Raw genomic sequence first — 13,223 nt, forward strand, 5'->3', positions numbered from 1 at the left:
AAAACAATTTATTCAAATCTGCAAATGTATACATTGTTATTTTAGCTGAAAAATATTAAAATTTGGCACAGAAATGTGAAATTTAATGAAATATATAATAGCTATCTTACATATAATTACATCTATGGTTTTGGTTATGGGTGTAGATATGGATGAGAACAGAATAAACTCATCATTAAAAGATTTTCACAATTGGGTCTTATCTCTGTCCATAGAAAGCAAATTTTATACAGCAGTATGCATGTCTATAATAAATTGTTTTCTAGTTATTTTACTGACACGAAGAATTGATCAAAATATGGAAGGTAAAGGTTATTTCTTCTCAGATGAATATGTCCCAGTGTACATAATAATAAATCTACCAATCAATCAAATATTCAATCAGTAAATAAATAAATACATTTTATATATATGGGCGGCACGGTGGTGTAGTGGTTAGCACTGTCACCTCACAGCAAGAAGGTCCAGGTTCGAACCCCGTGGCCAGTGAGGGCCTTTCAGTGCGGAGTTTGCATGTTCTCCCCGTGTCCGCATGGGTTTCCTCCGGGTGCTCCGGTTTCCCCCACAGTCCAAAGACATGCAGGTTAGGTTAACTGGTGACTCTAAATTGACCGTAGGTGTGAATGTGAGTGTGAATGGTTGTCTGTGTCTATGTGTCAGCCCTGTGATGAACTGGTGACTTGTTCAGGGTGTACCCTGCCTTTCGCCCGTAGTCAGCTGGGATAGGCTCCAGCTTGCCTGCGACCCTGTAGAACAGGATAAAGCGGCTAGAGATAATGAGATGAGATGAGATGAGATAAGATACACACACACACAGTGGTGCTTGAAAGTTTGTGAACCATTTAGAATTTTCTATGTTTCTGCAGAAAATATGACCTAAAACATCATCAGATTTTCGCACAAGACCTAAAAGTAGATAAAGTGAACCCAGTTAAACAAATGAGACAAAAATATTATACTTGGTCATTTATTTATTGAGGAAAATTATCCAGTTTAAAAAAAAAATAACCACTGTATATAAATACACACACACACACACACACACACACACACACACACACACACACACATGCATATATGTTGAAATTGAAATTAATGAGCTGAATACATCAAGTGATGAAGTGTTTCAAGTGTTATTTTGTCCCATTCTTCCTGCAAACAGGTCTTCAGGTGTGGAATAGTACAGGGTTTTCGTTGTCATATTTTTCAAATGAAAATGCACCACGCATGCTCTTTTGGGGACAGAGGGAACAGGCACCCTCTTCTTCCATAGCTATGCCTTTGTAATGTGTGCAGAATGTCATTATAGCACTCTTGGGGTTCTTGTGGAATGAATAAGTGAGAGACAGGCTTGACAAGTCAAGGTGCATTTTATTGTTTTGTTTTACTGCCACTTTTCAGGGACTTTAATGTATTTTTATGCACTCTTAGACACACATGCATACATGCACACAGAACTACGATTCCTGTCTCTCTCTCTGTCACTCTCTCTCTCTCTGGTCACCAACATTTTTTTTTTTATTTGCAAGAACACAAGAGACACACAAATAAACACAGTAATCAAACATAGGTGAAATTCATCATGTTATTTGACTCCTTACTGCCTGACTTCCTTGGACCATTTTTGGTAGGCACTAACCAGTGCATACCAGGAACACTACAAGATGTGCTATTTTGGAGATGCTCAGACGAAGTCATCAAGCCATCACAATTTGGCCTTGGTCAAAGTCATTCAGACACTTACACTTGCCTAGTTTTCCTTCTTCCAACACATCAACTTCAAGAACTGACTGTTCTCTTGCTGCCTAATATATCATACCCCATTGACAGGTGCCATTGTAATGAGATATTCAAAGTTATTCACTTGACATATCAGTGGTTATAATGCTATAGAAGATCAGTGTAATATATATATATATATATATATATATATATATATATATTTTTTTTTTTTTCTTTTTTTTTTTTTCTGGTGGACTCTGTCTGGTGATTGGTGATTGGGCTGTGCATGCGCATTCTGTGCTACGCACTCCCTGGTTCCTGAGTTGTTTGTGACAAGTCTTTTTTCCACAAGTGTTAGCGTTAATCACTAATTTTTAAAATTTTTTCTATGAACAATTTTCCAGTATCCTCTTCATTTTTTTATTGTACTTTTGCTTTCCTTTTTGTACTTTCCACTTTTGCTTTCCTTTTTCTGTTTTTTTCTTTCTCTCTCTCTCTTTTTCGGAAGAATGCCAAGACTGGAAGCTTTCTTTTTTCTCCTCCTGCATAAAGACCACAAGTGGAGGCCATCCACATTGGATCTGCTTTAATATCAACAGATCTTCGATTAAGGTACGTTAATCTTTTCATCATGGCACACCTTCAGCCTGTTCAGTGTGCTGAGTGCAGGATGTTTAATCATTCTTCCTCCGTCGCTAGCAATAGCTTTATTTATGATAAGTGCAGATTAGTTAGCTCTCTGACGGAGAAGATTACAGTGTTAGAAGCACATATCCAGGCTTTAGAGAAGGCCAGTGAGAATGAGAACAGTGTAGTTTATGTAGGGGAAAGTCTGGATGCCCAAGGTGGAGTTAGTAATCCCCCAATTCTGGCATTAGAGCCCTTAGAGTGGGGTGAATGGGTGACGGCTCAGCAGCATAAGCATAGGGCCAAAGCTACCACTGAGGCTCACCCACAGGAGCACCACTCCTCTCCGCTTCACGTGTCAAACAGGTTTGCTCTCCTTAGTGATGCACCCACTAAGAAACCTGAAAGAGCTCTGGTTATAGGGGACTCTATCATATGGTATGTGAAATTAGCTCAGCCTTTAGGGGCACCAGCAGCTTTAGTCAGGTGTATATCAGGAGCCAGGTCACCAGACAAAGCAGGTAATCTTAGGGTCCTAGGCAAGCACAGGTTCTCAAAGATAGTTATCTATGTAGGAGCTAATGATATATGCTTTTGTCAGTCTGAGGTTACTAAAATCAACTTTGTAGAGGTGTTTAAATTAGCAAAGGCAATGTCTGGTGCTGTAGTATGCTCTGGCCCCATCCCAATGTGGTGTGGCGATGTAGCTTACAGCAGGTTATGGTCACTGAACTATTGGTTGTCCAGGTGGTGCTATGAAAACAGAGTGGGCTTTACAGATAATTGGACTAATTTTGAGCGCACTGCTGGCCTGTGAGATGACATCCATCCCACTTGGGAAGGTGCTGATCTAATTTCTTTCAGCATAGCTCATAGTCTCAGAACAGGCCTAGTTACAGTAACTTGTGACAATCCAGAGCCAAGGCCAGGGAGCAGATGAACAGGCTAAACCAACTGTCTGCTAGCTGCACAGAGTCATCACTCAGGATCCACTACATCAAGACTGTGTCTGTTCCCTGAGCTAAACAAAAAAGTAGAAATACTCAGAGAGTTTGTTCCAGTAACCTTATCAATATAAAATTAGATTATACTGACTGTACAGCCACTGCCAGCACCTTTGATCTAAAGGTAGGGCTATAAAATATTACATCTCTTACATCTAAATGTCATTAACTGCATTGCGAGCGATACCTCGAGATGAACTACAAACATGGGTTCCATTAACTATAACTCTCAAGATCCAGAGCACCCTCTGTCACCTGAATTATAATTGCACCTGTCTTTCATTCCACTAATCTCTTCCCTTGCTACCTAAGTCTCCCTCTCACACTTCACAGATGTAAAGTATCGTTCAGTGTTTACTCCTGTGTACTGAGCCATTTGTTTACTTAGTCAGCCTTCCCATTTCCTTGACCTCGTTTCTTGTTTATCTCACCTCACTCTCTAATCTAGTCTCCGTTGCCCTGTTTGCTGATTGATTGAACCCTGCCTGTTTTCTTAACTATGATTCTTGTCTTGTGATTCAGCTTGGTCTCCAGTTTGCTTCCCCACTTTCCCCTGTGCATACATCCGTAAGTGCCTGCACCCTGACAGGATACTTCACCAGCATGGACGCAGCAGAGGAGGTGAAGCAGATTGCTCTGAGTGCTCAGGGACATTTATTAGGAGAACATCAGCAGATGCTTGCCAACTTAAACGCCAGGATGGCTCAGCTCACTGCTGTAATGTCCCAGGCCCTCCTAATGCATCCCGAATCCTCCATCACTTCAGCTAAATTGCTCCTGCTGCCTGAAAAGTATGCCAGCGATGCATTGAACTTTAAGGGATTCCTACTTCAATGTTCTAGTACTTCTCAGCACTTCCTGCTATTTCGGATGAACAGAAGATAGCAAAGTTTATCTCCCTATTAACAGGCAAAGCACTGCAGTGGGCAAGTGCCTTTTGGAAAGGTGGAAGTGAGCACACCACATCTTATGCCAACTTCCTCGAGCTGTTTAAACGAGTATTTGACCACACTGCAAAAAATGAAAATCTGTACAAGTCTAATTTACTTGAATTCAGCATTTTAATCTCATTAAACCTGTTTTTGAATGTATTTTCTTAGTAAGACTGAATATTGTAAAGATTATTTGACTTGTTTCAAGAAAATTCATCTTGTAGCATCCTACGTAGATAATACAACTAATTCTGAGCAGCTTTTTTCTTAAAATTGGCCACATTGGTGACGGAGTTGTTTTAACGTTTAGACTGTAAGTACATTTTTACTTGTTTCAAGAGAATACGACAAGCCATATTAACCTGTTTTAGGAATTGACCCCATCTCATTAAGATATTCAGGCTAATCAGCTTTGATTGCATACAAATTCAGAATAGGGTCATTGAGACTATTGGTCAGTCATGATTTATAACTTTCATCTTGAGATTCTGAAGCATCTATAGCTCATAGGCTCAATAGTGGCCCATTCACTGTTTGCAGAAAAAACTCAACTACATCATAAGATTGCTATAACACTCTTTAGTAACAAAAACTTCAAACAATCATGACCGTATTGGTAACAACAAGCTAATAGAAGCTCTGCCTTAAGGATTAACATAAATAAACCAAACAAGTTCTGCTGTGCAGATACACTTATTTATTTTAACACATCACATCTTCTTATACAACAAAACATCAGTCAGGTCATATTTTCTCAAAACATATGTTTTGCTATTGAACGTAGAGGGTGGTATGCAGTGTAATCAGGTAATTTTTCCAAATCTATGAGCTCTGTTGCCTGTGCAGCATTTGGCACAGCAATTTCATACGACTGTAAATCTGTATCCCATTTCAGTGTATCATACACTTGATATTCACAATAAAATAAAGATGAATCAATAACATAAATATTACTTATTAATCCAAAAATAGGGAGCCCATCATTTGAGTCTGTGATTATTAAAGTCTTTCCACTAACGTATTTGTTGCCATTAAGAGAAATCCATTTCACAGAGATTACATGATTGAACTGTCAATATTTAAAAAATCTCATATCTTTGAACTGACATATGCCTCTGAGGCCTCTGACACCTCTGATGTGGGGCCTAATTCTTTTTCATGAGCAAATATATTGTTTGTTAGATAGGTACTTTCGACAATTTTGCTATGATTAACAAGAGATTTGCAGACATTTTTATAATTTAATTTAGAGGACCACTGTTTAAAAAAAAAGTGGTGCTTAGACTTGAATACACATGTGTCTCATCAAAGGACCAAGTGGCTCAATTTGTGAAGGTAAATGTAGCAAAAAAATCTACTGTCAGTCCATGGTCTTTTTCTTTGAAGATGCTGAGTTGATTGCTGTGTTTTAGAAATCTTCACAAAGTTTTCCTATGCATGCATTGCTTTGCACGGGGATCACTGTAAAGCAACGTCTGTTTTTGCACAGGTGGATGGGTGGGGGCATAGTGGTGGGCTACTTCACTTTCCCGCGTTGGATAAGTCCATTCAAAAACCATAGGGGGGTGGCTGACCTAATGTGAGTTGTGTAATTGCCTCCAACCTCTCTTACCTGACTGATACTTTTACCCCCAAAACCAGAGACGCATCTTTTATTGACTGCGTAGCACTACATCATAACCACCCATTTCATAATTCTTCAATTTTATTTGATAATTCCATGCACTCCCAATTCAGGCTGACTTGGATTCGCCCAATGACTCCATCTCTGCTCCAAACAATTTCCACGTTCTTTTACCCGACTGTAGCTTTCCCTAGGTGTGGGTGGAGCACAGAGGACGGCAGGACAGAGATCAGGTTCAACAAATGGTTTTATTGTTCCACTTTTCAGGGGACACAATAGGTTTAACGCAGACACACGCACACACACACATCAGGTGTCTGGTTCGGGAGAGATCTCCTCTGCTCTCGCTCTCCCTCCCTAAATAGGGCGCGGTCCCTGGGAAGACACACCAATACAGGTTAATTGCTCTCAGGTGAAGTGAATCTGCCACTTACCTTCCCTGACTCCGCCCTCCTGTCACAGACCGGTGCTTGACCACGCCCCCGCTGCCACATACCCCCACCGCCCGACTCAGGCCGGGCAGCCGTCCGGCCCGCAGCCGACTCCCCCCCCCTTGACGGGAGAGGAAGTCCGCCACGACCATCTGCGCCCCCGGCCTGTGGACCACCTTGAAATTAAAGGGTTGGAGCGCCAGATACCAACGGGTGATCCGCGCGTTGGCATCTTTCATGCGGTGGAGCCACTGGAGGGGCGCGTGGTCCGAACAGAGGGTGAAAGAGCGCCCCAGCAGGTAGTACCGGAGGGTGAGGACCGCCCATTTGATCGCCAGGCACTCCTTCTCAATCGTGCTGTAGCGCCCCTCACGCACTGACAGCTTCCGGCTGATGTATAGGACCGGGCGATCCTCCCCCTCCACCTGCTGGGACAAAACGGCCCCCAGCCCTCTGTCCGACGCATCCGTCTGTAACATAAAAGGGAGAGAGAAGTCAGGGGAGTGTAAAAGTGGCCCCCCACACAGTGCAGCCTTTACCTCAGAGAAAGCCCGCTGGCACTGCTCCGTCCACTGGACCGGATCTGGCGCCCCCTTTTTAGTGAGGTCAGTCAGCGGGCTGGTGACGTCCGAATAATTAGGTATAAACCTACGATAGTAGCCAGCCAGCCCCAGGAACTGTCTCACCCCCTTTTTGGTCTTGGGCCTCGGGCAGGCCGCAATCGCTGCTGTCTTATTAATTTGGGGACGCACCTGCCCGTTGCCCAAGTGGAAGCCCAGATACCGTACTTCCACCCGCCCAATCGCACACTTCTTTGGGTTGGCCGTGAGTCCCGCCCGTCTCAGCGACCTAAGGACGGCCCTTAGGTGTTGCAGGTGCCGCTGCCAGTCGTTACTATAAACGATAATGTCGTCCAGGTAGGCGGCCGCATAGGTGGCGTGGGGCCGGAGGACCCGGTCCATCAGCCGCTGAAACGTAGCGGGCGCCCCAAACAGCCCAAACGGAAGTGTGACGAACTGGTGTAAGCCGAACGGTGTGGAAAAGGCCGTTTTCTCCCGGGATAATGGAGTCAAGGGGATCTGCCAATATCCCTTCGTTAAATCCAGTGTCGAGTAAAAGCGAGCCGTGCCTAGTCGATCGAGCAGCTCATCAATACGAGGCATTGGGTACGCATCGAATTTAGACACCGCGTTGACTTTTCTATAGTCCACACAGAACCGGACCGAGCCGTCGGCCTTGGGAACCAAGACCACCGGGCTGCTCCAGTCGCTGTGGGACTCCTCGACGATGCCCATTTCGAGCATGGCCTGAAGTTCTTCCCGAACCACCTTTTTTTTGTGTTCGGGTAGTCTATAAGGGCGGCTACGCACTACCACCCCCGGGGGTGTCTCTATGTGGTGTTCTATGAGGTTAGTGCGACCGGGCAGGGGCGAGAACACATCCGAAAACTCGGCCTGCAACTGGGAGACCTCCGTGAGTTGGGTCGGGGAGAGGTGGTCTCCACAGGGGACCGGAGAGGTACGTGATGCCAAATTCCCTTTTTGAACCTCCGGCCCCAGCTCCGCCTTCTCCGGAACTACCGACACCAACGCCACGGGGACCTCCTCGTTCCAGAGTTTGAGCAGATTGAGGTGAGCGTGTGGAGTTTTGCGCGCAGGTCCATAACGTACTGAATTTCATTCTTACTTTGTGAAGGTCCCTCCTCCCAATTTTCCCGCAGCACGTCCAGGATGCCACGCGGCTTACGCCCATATAATAATTCGAACGGGGAGAACCCCGTGGAGGCTTGAGGGACCTCTCGCATTGAGAACAGCAAGGGTTCGAGCCACTTATCCCAATTACGTGCGTCCTCACTTACGAATTTTTTAATGATATTTTTGAGGGTGCGGTTGAACCGTTCTACTAAACCGTCCGTTTGTGGGTGATATACACTGGTGCGGATCGGCTTAATCCCCAATAACCCATACAGTTCGCGTAGTGTTCGTGACATAAACGTAGTGCCTTGATCAGTCAGAATCTCTTTCGGGATTCCAACTTGGGAGATGACGCGGAAGAGTGCCTCTGCAATACTGCGTGCTGAGATATTGCGCAGAGGCACTGCTTCCGGGTATCGCGTTGCATAGTCCACTAGAACTAATATAAAGCGGTACCCTCGTGCTGACCGATCTAATGGCCCGACGAGATCCATCCCAATTCTTTCAAACGGGGTCTCGATTAACGGTAGAGGGCGCAATGGCGCTTTTGGAATGGCCGCTGGATTTACTAACTGGCATTCGCGGCATGCCGTACACCACCTACGGACATCGCCGCGAATCCCCGGCCAATAGAATCGGGCCATTATTCGGGCTAGTGTTTTATCCTGCCCTAAGTGTCCAGCCATGGGATTAAAGTAAGCCGCCTGGAATACCAATTCCCAGCGGCTCTTTGGAATCAAAAGCTGCGTGACTCGCTCTTTAGTTTGAGTGTCCTGCGTCACTCGGTATAACCTATCCTTCATAATCGCGAAGTAGGGGAAGGACGGGGTGGCGTTCGGCGGGAGCGTTTGACCATCGATTACTCTCACTTGGTCAAACGCATGCCGCAGAGTCTCGTCTCGCGACTGCTCTAATGGGAAATCCGCGAGGGATTCCCCAATAGAGAGAGGAGGAGCCGGTGGCTCCTCACCCTGACGCGGAGATGACGTAGACGGCTCCGCGACAGCTGCTCCCGCCAAAACGACACCGGGACCTCCCCCTGTCAACTGGCAGGACCCACTCTCTACTAGGCGCGTCATTAAACCCCGAAATCCCGGCCAATCCGTCCCCAAAATTAACGAGTGGGTAAGGCGAGGATTAACCGCCGCCTTCACTATAAATTTTTCCCCTCTGAAAATAATATGGACCGACACCAAAGGGTAGCTGTGAACATCCCCGTGCACACACAAAACCTTCACCCCTTGTGCTCCCCCCAATGCCTTGTTTTGAACCAGGCTTTGGCGAATTGAGGTCTGATTACAACCAGAATCCACCAATGCCTGATATGTAGCCCCTTGGATACTCACCGGTATGCGATACGCTCCGGCCCGATCGAGGGCGGCCTCTGGCGCGTCGGGGATCCGAACCACCGCGCCCACTTCCATTGCTGTGCACTGCTGTTGAAGGTGGTCTGGTTCCCCGCAGCGCCAGCAAACCGGCCCGGGCTTCCCCTCTGCACCGGTGCTCTGGGGCTCACTCACCTGAGGTGGGGGAGAGACAGACACAGAAGGGAGAAACGGGAGGGCACCGCGGGTGCGGCGGGCCGGCAGGGGTGGTGCCGGCCCCCGCCTCCGCGGTGGGGGAATGGGGCGAGGACGGGACACAGAAGGAGGGGAGAGAGAGAGAGAAAGAGAAGAGGAGAGAAGAGATGTCGACATCTGCTGTCCTGCCGCCGAGACAGCCGCCAGATGATCCTCCGCCAGCTCGACTGCCTGATCCAGCGACGCCGGGCGGTGGCACTGGACCCACTCCGCGGCTCCTGCTGGTAAGTGGGCGATGAACTGTTCCAGTACCACCTGATCGACGATTCCCTCGGCGTCGCGATCTTCGGCCCTCAGCCACCGCCAGCAGGCGTCCCGGAGCTGCTGGCCGAACGCGAACGGGCTGCCGACTTCCTCCATCCGCAGCGCGCGGAAGCGCTGGCGCTGCTGCTCCGGCGTGCGCCCCACGCGCTGAAGGACAGCCCGGCGAAGGTCGGCGTAGGCCAGCCGGCGATCGGCGGGGAGCTGTAGTGCAGCCAGCTGCGCCTCTCCCGTCAGGAGGGGGAGGAGGCGCGCCGCGCGCTGCTCCATCGGCCACCCCGAGGCTTCAGCGACCTGCTCGAATAACGTGAAGAAAGCCTCGGGGTCATCCTGCGGGCCCATCTTAGTTAAGGTGAGGGGAGACGGGCCCGCGGCCGGAGCGCTGGTGGGCCCCGCCGACGCGAGGAGACGCCGGAATGCCTTGCGATCTTCTTGCTGGGCCAGCACCAGGGCATCGAAGCGCCGCTCTTGTTCCTTTCGGAGTGTGACGAGCGCCTGGTGCTGGCTTTGCTGAGCCGTGGTGAGGGCGTGGACCAGGTCGGTGAACGGGGAGGATTCCATGGGGCTGCTGGGTTGGTGCTCCATTTCCCAGGTTTTGGCACCACTGCAGCTTTCCCTAGGTGTGGGTGGAGCACAGAGGACGGCAGGACAGAGATCAGGTTCAACAAATGGTTTTATTGTTCCACTTTTCAGGGGACACAATAGGTTTAACGCAGACACACGCACACACACACATCAGGTGTCTGGTTCGGGAGAGATCTCCTCTGCTCTCGCTCTCCCTCCCTAAATAGGGTGCGGTCCCTGGGAAGACACACCAACACAGGTTAATTGCTCTCAGGTGAAGTGAATCTGCCACTTACCTTCCCTGACTCCGCCCTCCTGTCACAGACCGGTGCTTGACCACGCCCCCGCTGCCACACCGACCCTTCTGAGAGAGGATAACGAGGAAGAATTACGCTACCAGGTATGTACAAAAGTTTCAGACCGCAAAGGGTTAGAGATTATTTCAGTCAAAGATCATTTGAGTAAAATCTCCAACGGAGTGGAGATTCTGGTAAACTTAAAGGTGGGGTACAAGATTTTGGAATAATTGTTCCCGCAAGCCATATTTTGAAAAGAAACACGCCTCCGCCCTCACCATGCTCCCACCCCCCACGTCTCCACCCCTCCTCCCCTTATAAAGCCTGAGAAAATCAGCCTTTATAATGGGTGTCTATTGCGTTACACACCAGTGGAGCTCGTTAAGTTAGAGTGTAGAGAGCTTGGAAAAATAGCTCAAACTTTCTCATTTAAACTGTGTTATCAGCCCCAATTTTCACTCCACACACATAATTTTCTCAAAAGTAGTAGCCACACTTGTCCTGATTCACACAATGTGTCTACCTACATGAAAGGACTTGCAGTTTTTGAATGAGAAGCCTGAAAGTGAGGAGAGGACAGGCGCTCAGCCCCATTGACTGTCATTATAAACGTGGCTGCGCTGTAACTGCAAAATCAGAAAAGTCACTCGTTTTTAAGTGACCTCATTTTTTACACTACAGACAAAAAAATTACATCAGTGTGTTCAGGAGAGCCTTGTGGCACTCACTGTGAAAGAATTTTGTGAATATCTCCTTCCGTTTTCATGTAAATCCCCATTGTTTGGAGGGAACGCACTGAGAAAATCCTGTGCTTTCTGTGTGACACTCTGCTCGCAGCGCGCGGGTTGGGGGAGGGGCTGCTTGCTCTCTCACACACACACACAGAAGGGACGGGCTGCTCGCAGGCTTCAGTCTGATTGACATGTCAGTATCCAATCATTTTGAGGTGGTACCTCAATATGATTGGATGGCGTTTTTCCTTTATTTTACACTGTAGACTGGATTAAAATATTTCGGTTTTGGGTCAAACCTTCTATTGTACTGCTTGCAACATGGGTGTGAGGAGCTTTTCAAGCAATATGGTAAAAAATACTCCTGAAAAAAATCTCGTACCCCACCTTTAAATCTAAAACTAAACATGGGGGAAAAAAGGCTAAGGCTTGGGACACCTTGCACAATCTCCAGATGGCTAATGCTAATTACCTTTGCTGCTACGGTATACGGTACATGTTCGCCTTATGTGGTAACCTCGCATGATTTATTGTACACAGCTAATTACATTTTATACATGCATACACTGTCTTTTGTTGGCAACGGTCGGGCAGAACAGCAGTGTGAATCCCTTAGTATAAGCTCTAGGTTTTGCCTTTGGTCTGCATGTTAGCGAGTTAGGGACCCATCTGCATGACACGTGACTTCAATCCGCTAGTTTCCCCCCCCACACACACGGACATCACTCCACTCAGAGACGGACTCTGTGCTTGGGTTTGCAGATGGTGCTCCACTGGTCAGTTTTATAGTAGGCCTATATATAGTGAGTGCTGTGTTCGTGCCTTATTACAAGTAATTGTTCTTAAGCTAAATGGTAAATTCCTAGACTAATTTTTGTGCTTACATCAACTACAGCATGCTAAGCGGAGATTTAGCAATCTGCATTGGGTGGTGTAATGTTATATCTGGTGCATTTCTTTCCTTGGTTTGGCGAAATCCAATTGGAATGTTAATATCTTCGAATGTCCCATGTTGACAAGCCAGAGCCATTCTGTGATTACCTAAATCAAACATGTCAATATCACGTTGAGAGCAAATGAAGCCAGTTCATGGCGAAACTTCTTCAGCGTCCTTGACCACACTTTCGTCGTTTTCGGTCTGAACATACAATTGATTGTTTTGAGTAACTGTACGTGTACACCAGAAACGACCAAAGCGACCAAGTAGCTGAGGTCGTTGAAGAAGTTTTGCCATGAATTCGCTGTATTCGCTCTGGACGTGATATTGACATGTTTGATTTAGCTAATCACAGAATGGCTCTGGCTTGTCAGCCTGGGACATTCGAAGATATGAACATTCCAATTGGTTTTCGCTGAACCGCGTCATAGTTCATTACATAATATTAACTGACTTTTAACTTCTGAAATTCGCTCTGGTCGCCCATTTCGCTTCGCCCCCCGTGAATTCGCTTTGGTCACCGAGTTCGCCGGCCCTCCATAGAGAAATAATAACTTCCGTCGCTTTGGTCGTTTCTGGTGTACAGTACATACAGTAATGTGGCTATACTCTGACTTACAGACATGCTGTATGTGTCAAGTGTTAATTAGATACTTTCCCCAAACAATAATTCTGCCTGGTTAAAAATCCGATAGGGTGACTTTGCACTATTCTCCACCCAATGTATGGCTTGCATGTTTTGAAAAAGATGGTAAATTAGTGTCTAAAATGAATTGTCTAAAATAAACTGCTTTGCTCACAACAGGAATATGGATGTCAT

The 13,223-nt window shown here is 46.8% G+C and overlaps 1 protein-coding gene across 1 annotated transcript in view; it reads left to right on the forward strand.

The window, feature by feature from the left end:
• The first annotated feature begins 3,956 nt into the window (after nt 1-3,956).
• The window catches only part of LOC132888364 (extracellular calcium-sensing receptor-like), a 45,695-nt gene continuing 36,428 nt past the window's right edge, over nt 3,957-13,223 (forward strand). The window contains exon 1 of the mRNA XM_060924421.1: nt 3,957-4,070. Coding sequence (XP_060780404.1) covers nt 3,957-4,070 — 114 coding nt within the window. The remainder of the gene's footprint in view (nt 4,071-13,223) is intronic.

This window comes from Neoarius graeffei, chromosome 6 (genome assembly GCF_027579695.1).
Source record: "Neoarius graeffei isolate fNeoGra1 chromosome 6, fNeoGra1.pri, whole genome shotgun sequence".
NCBI lineage: Eukaryota > Metazoa > Chordata > Actinopteri > Siluriformes > Ariidae > Neoarius > Neoarius graeffei.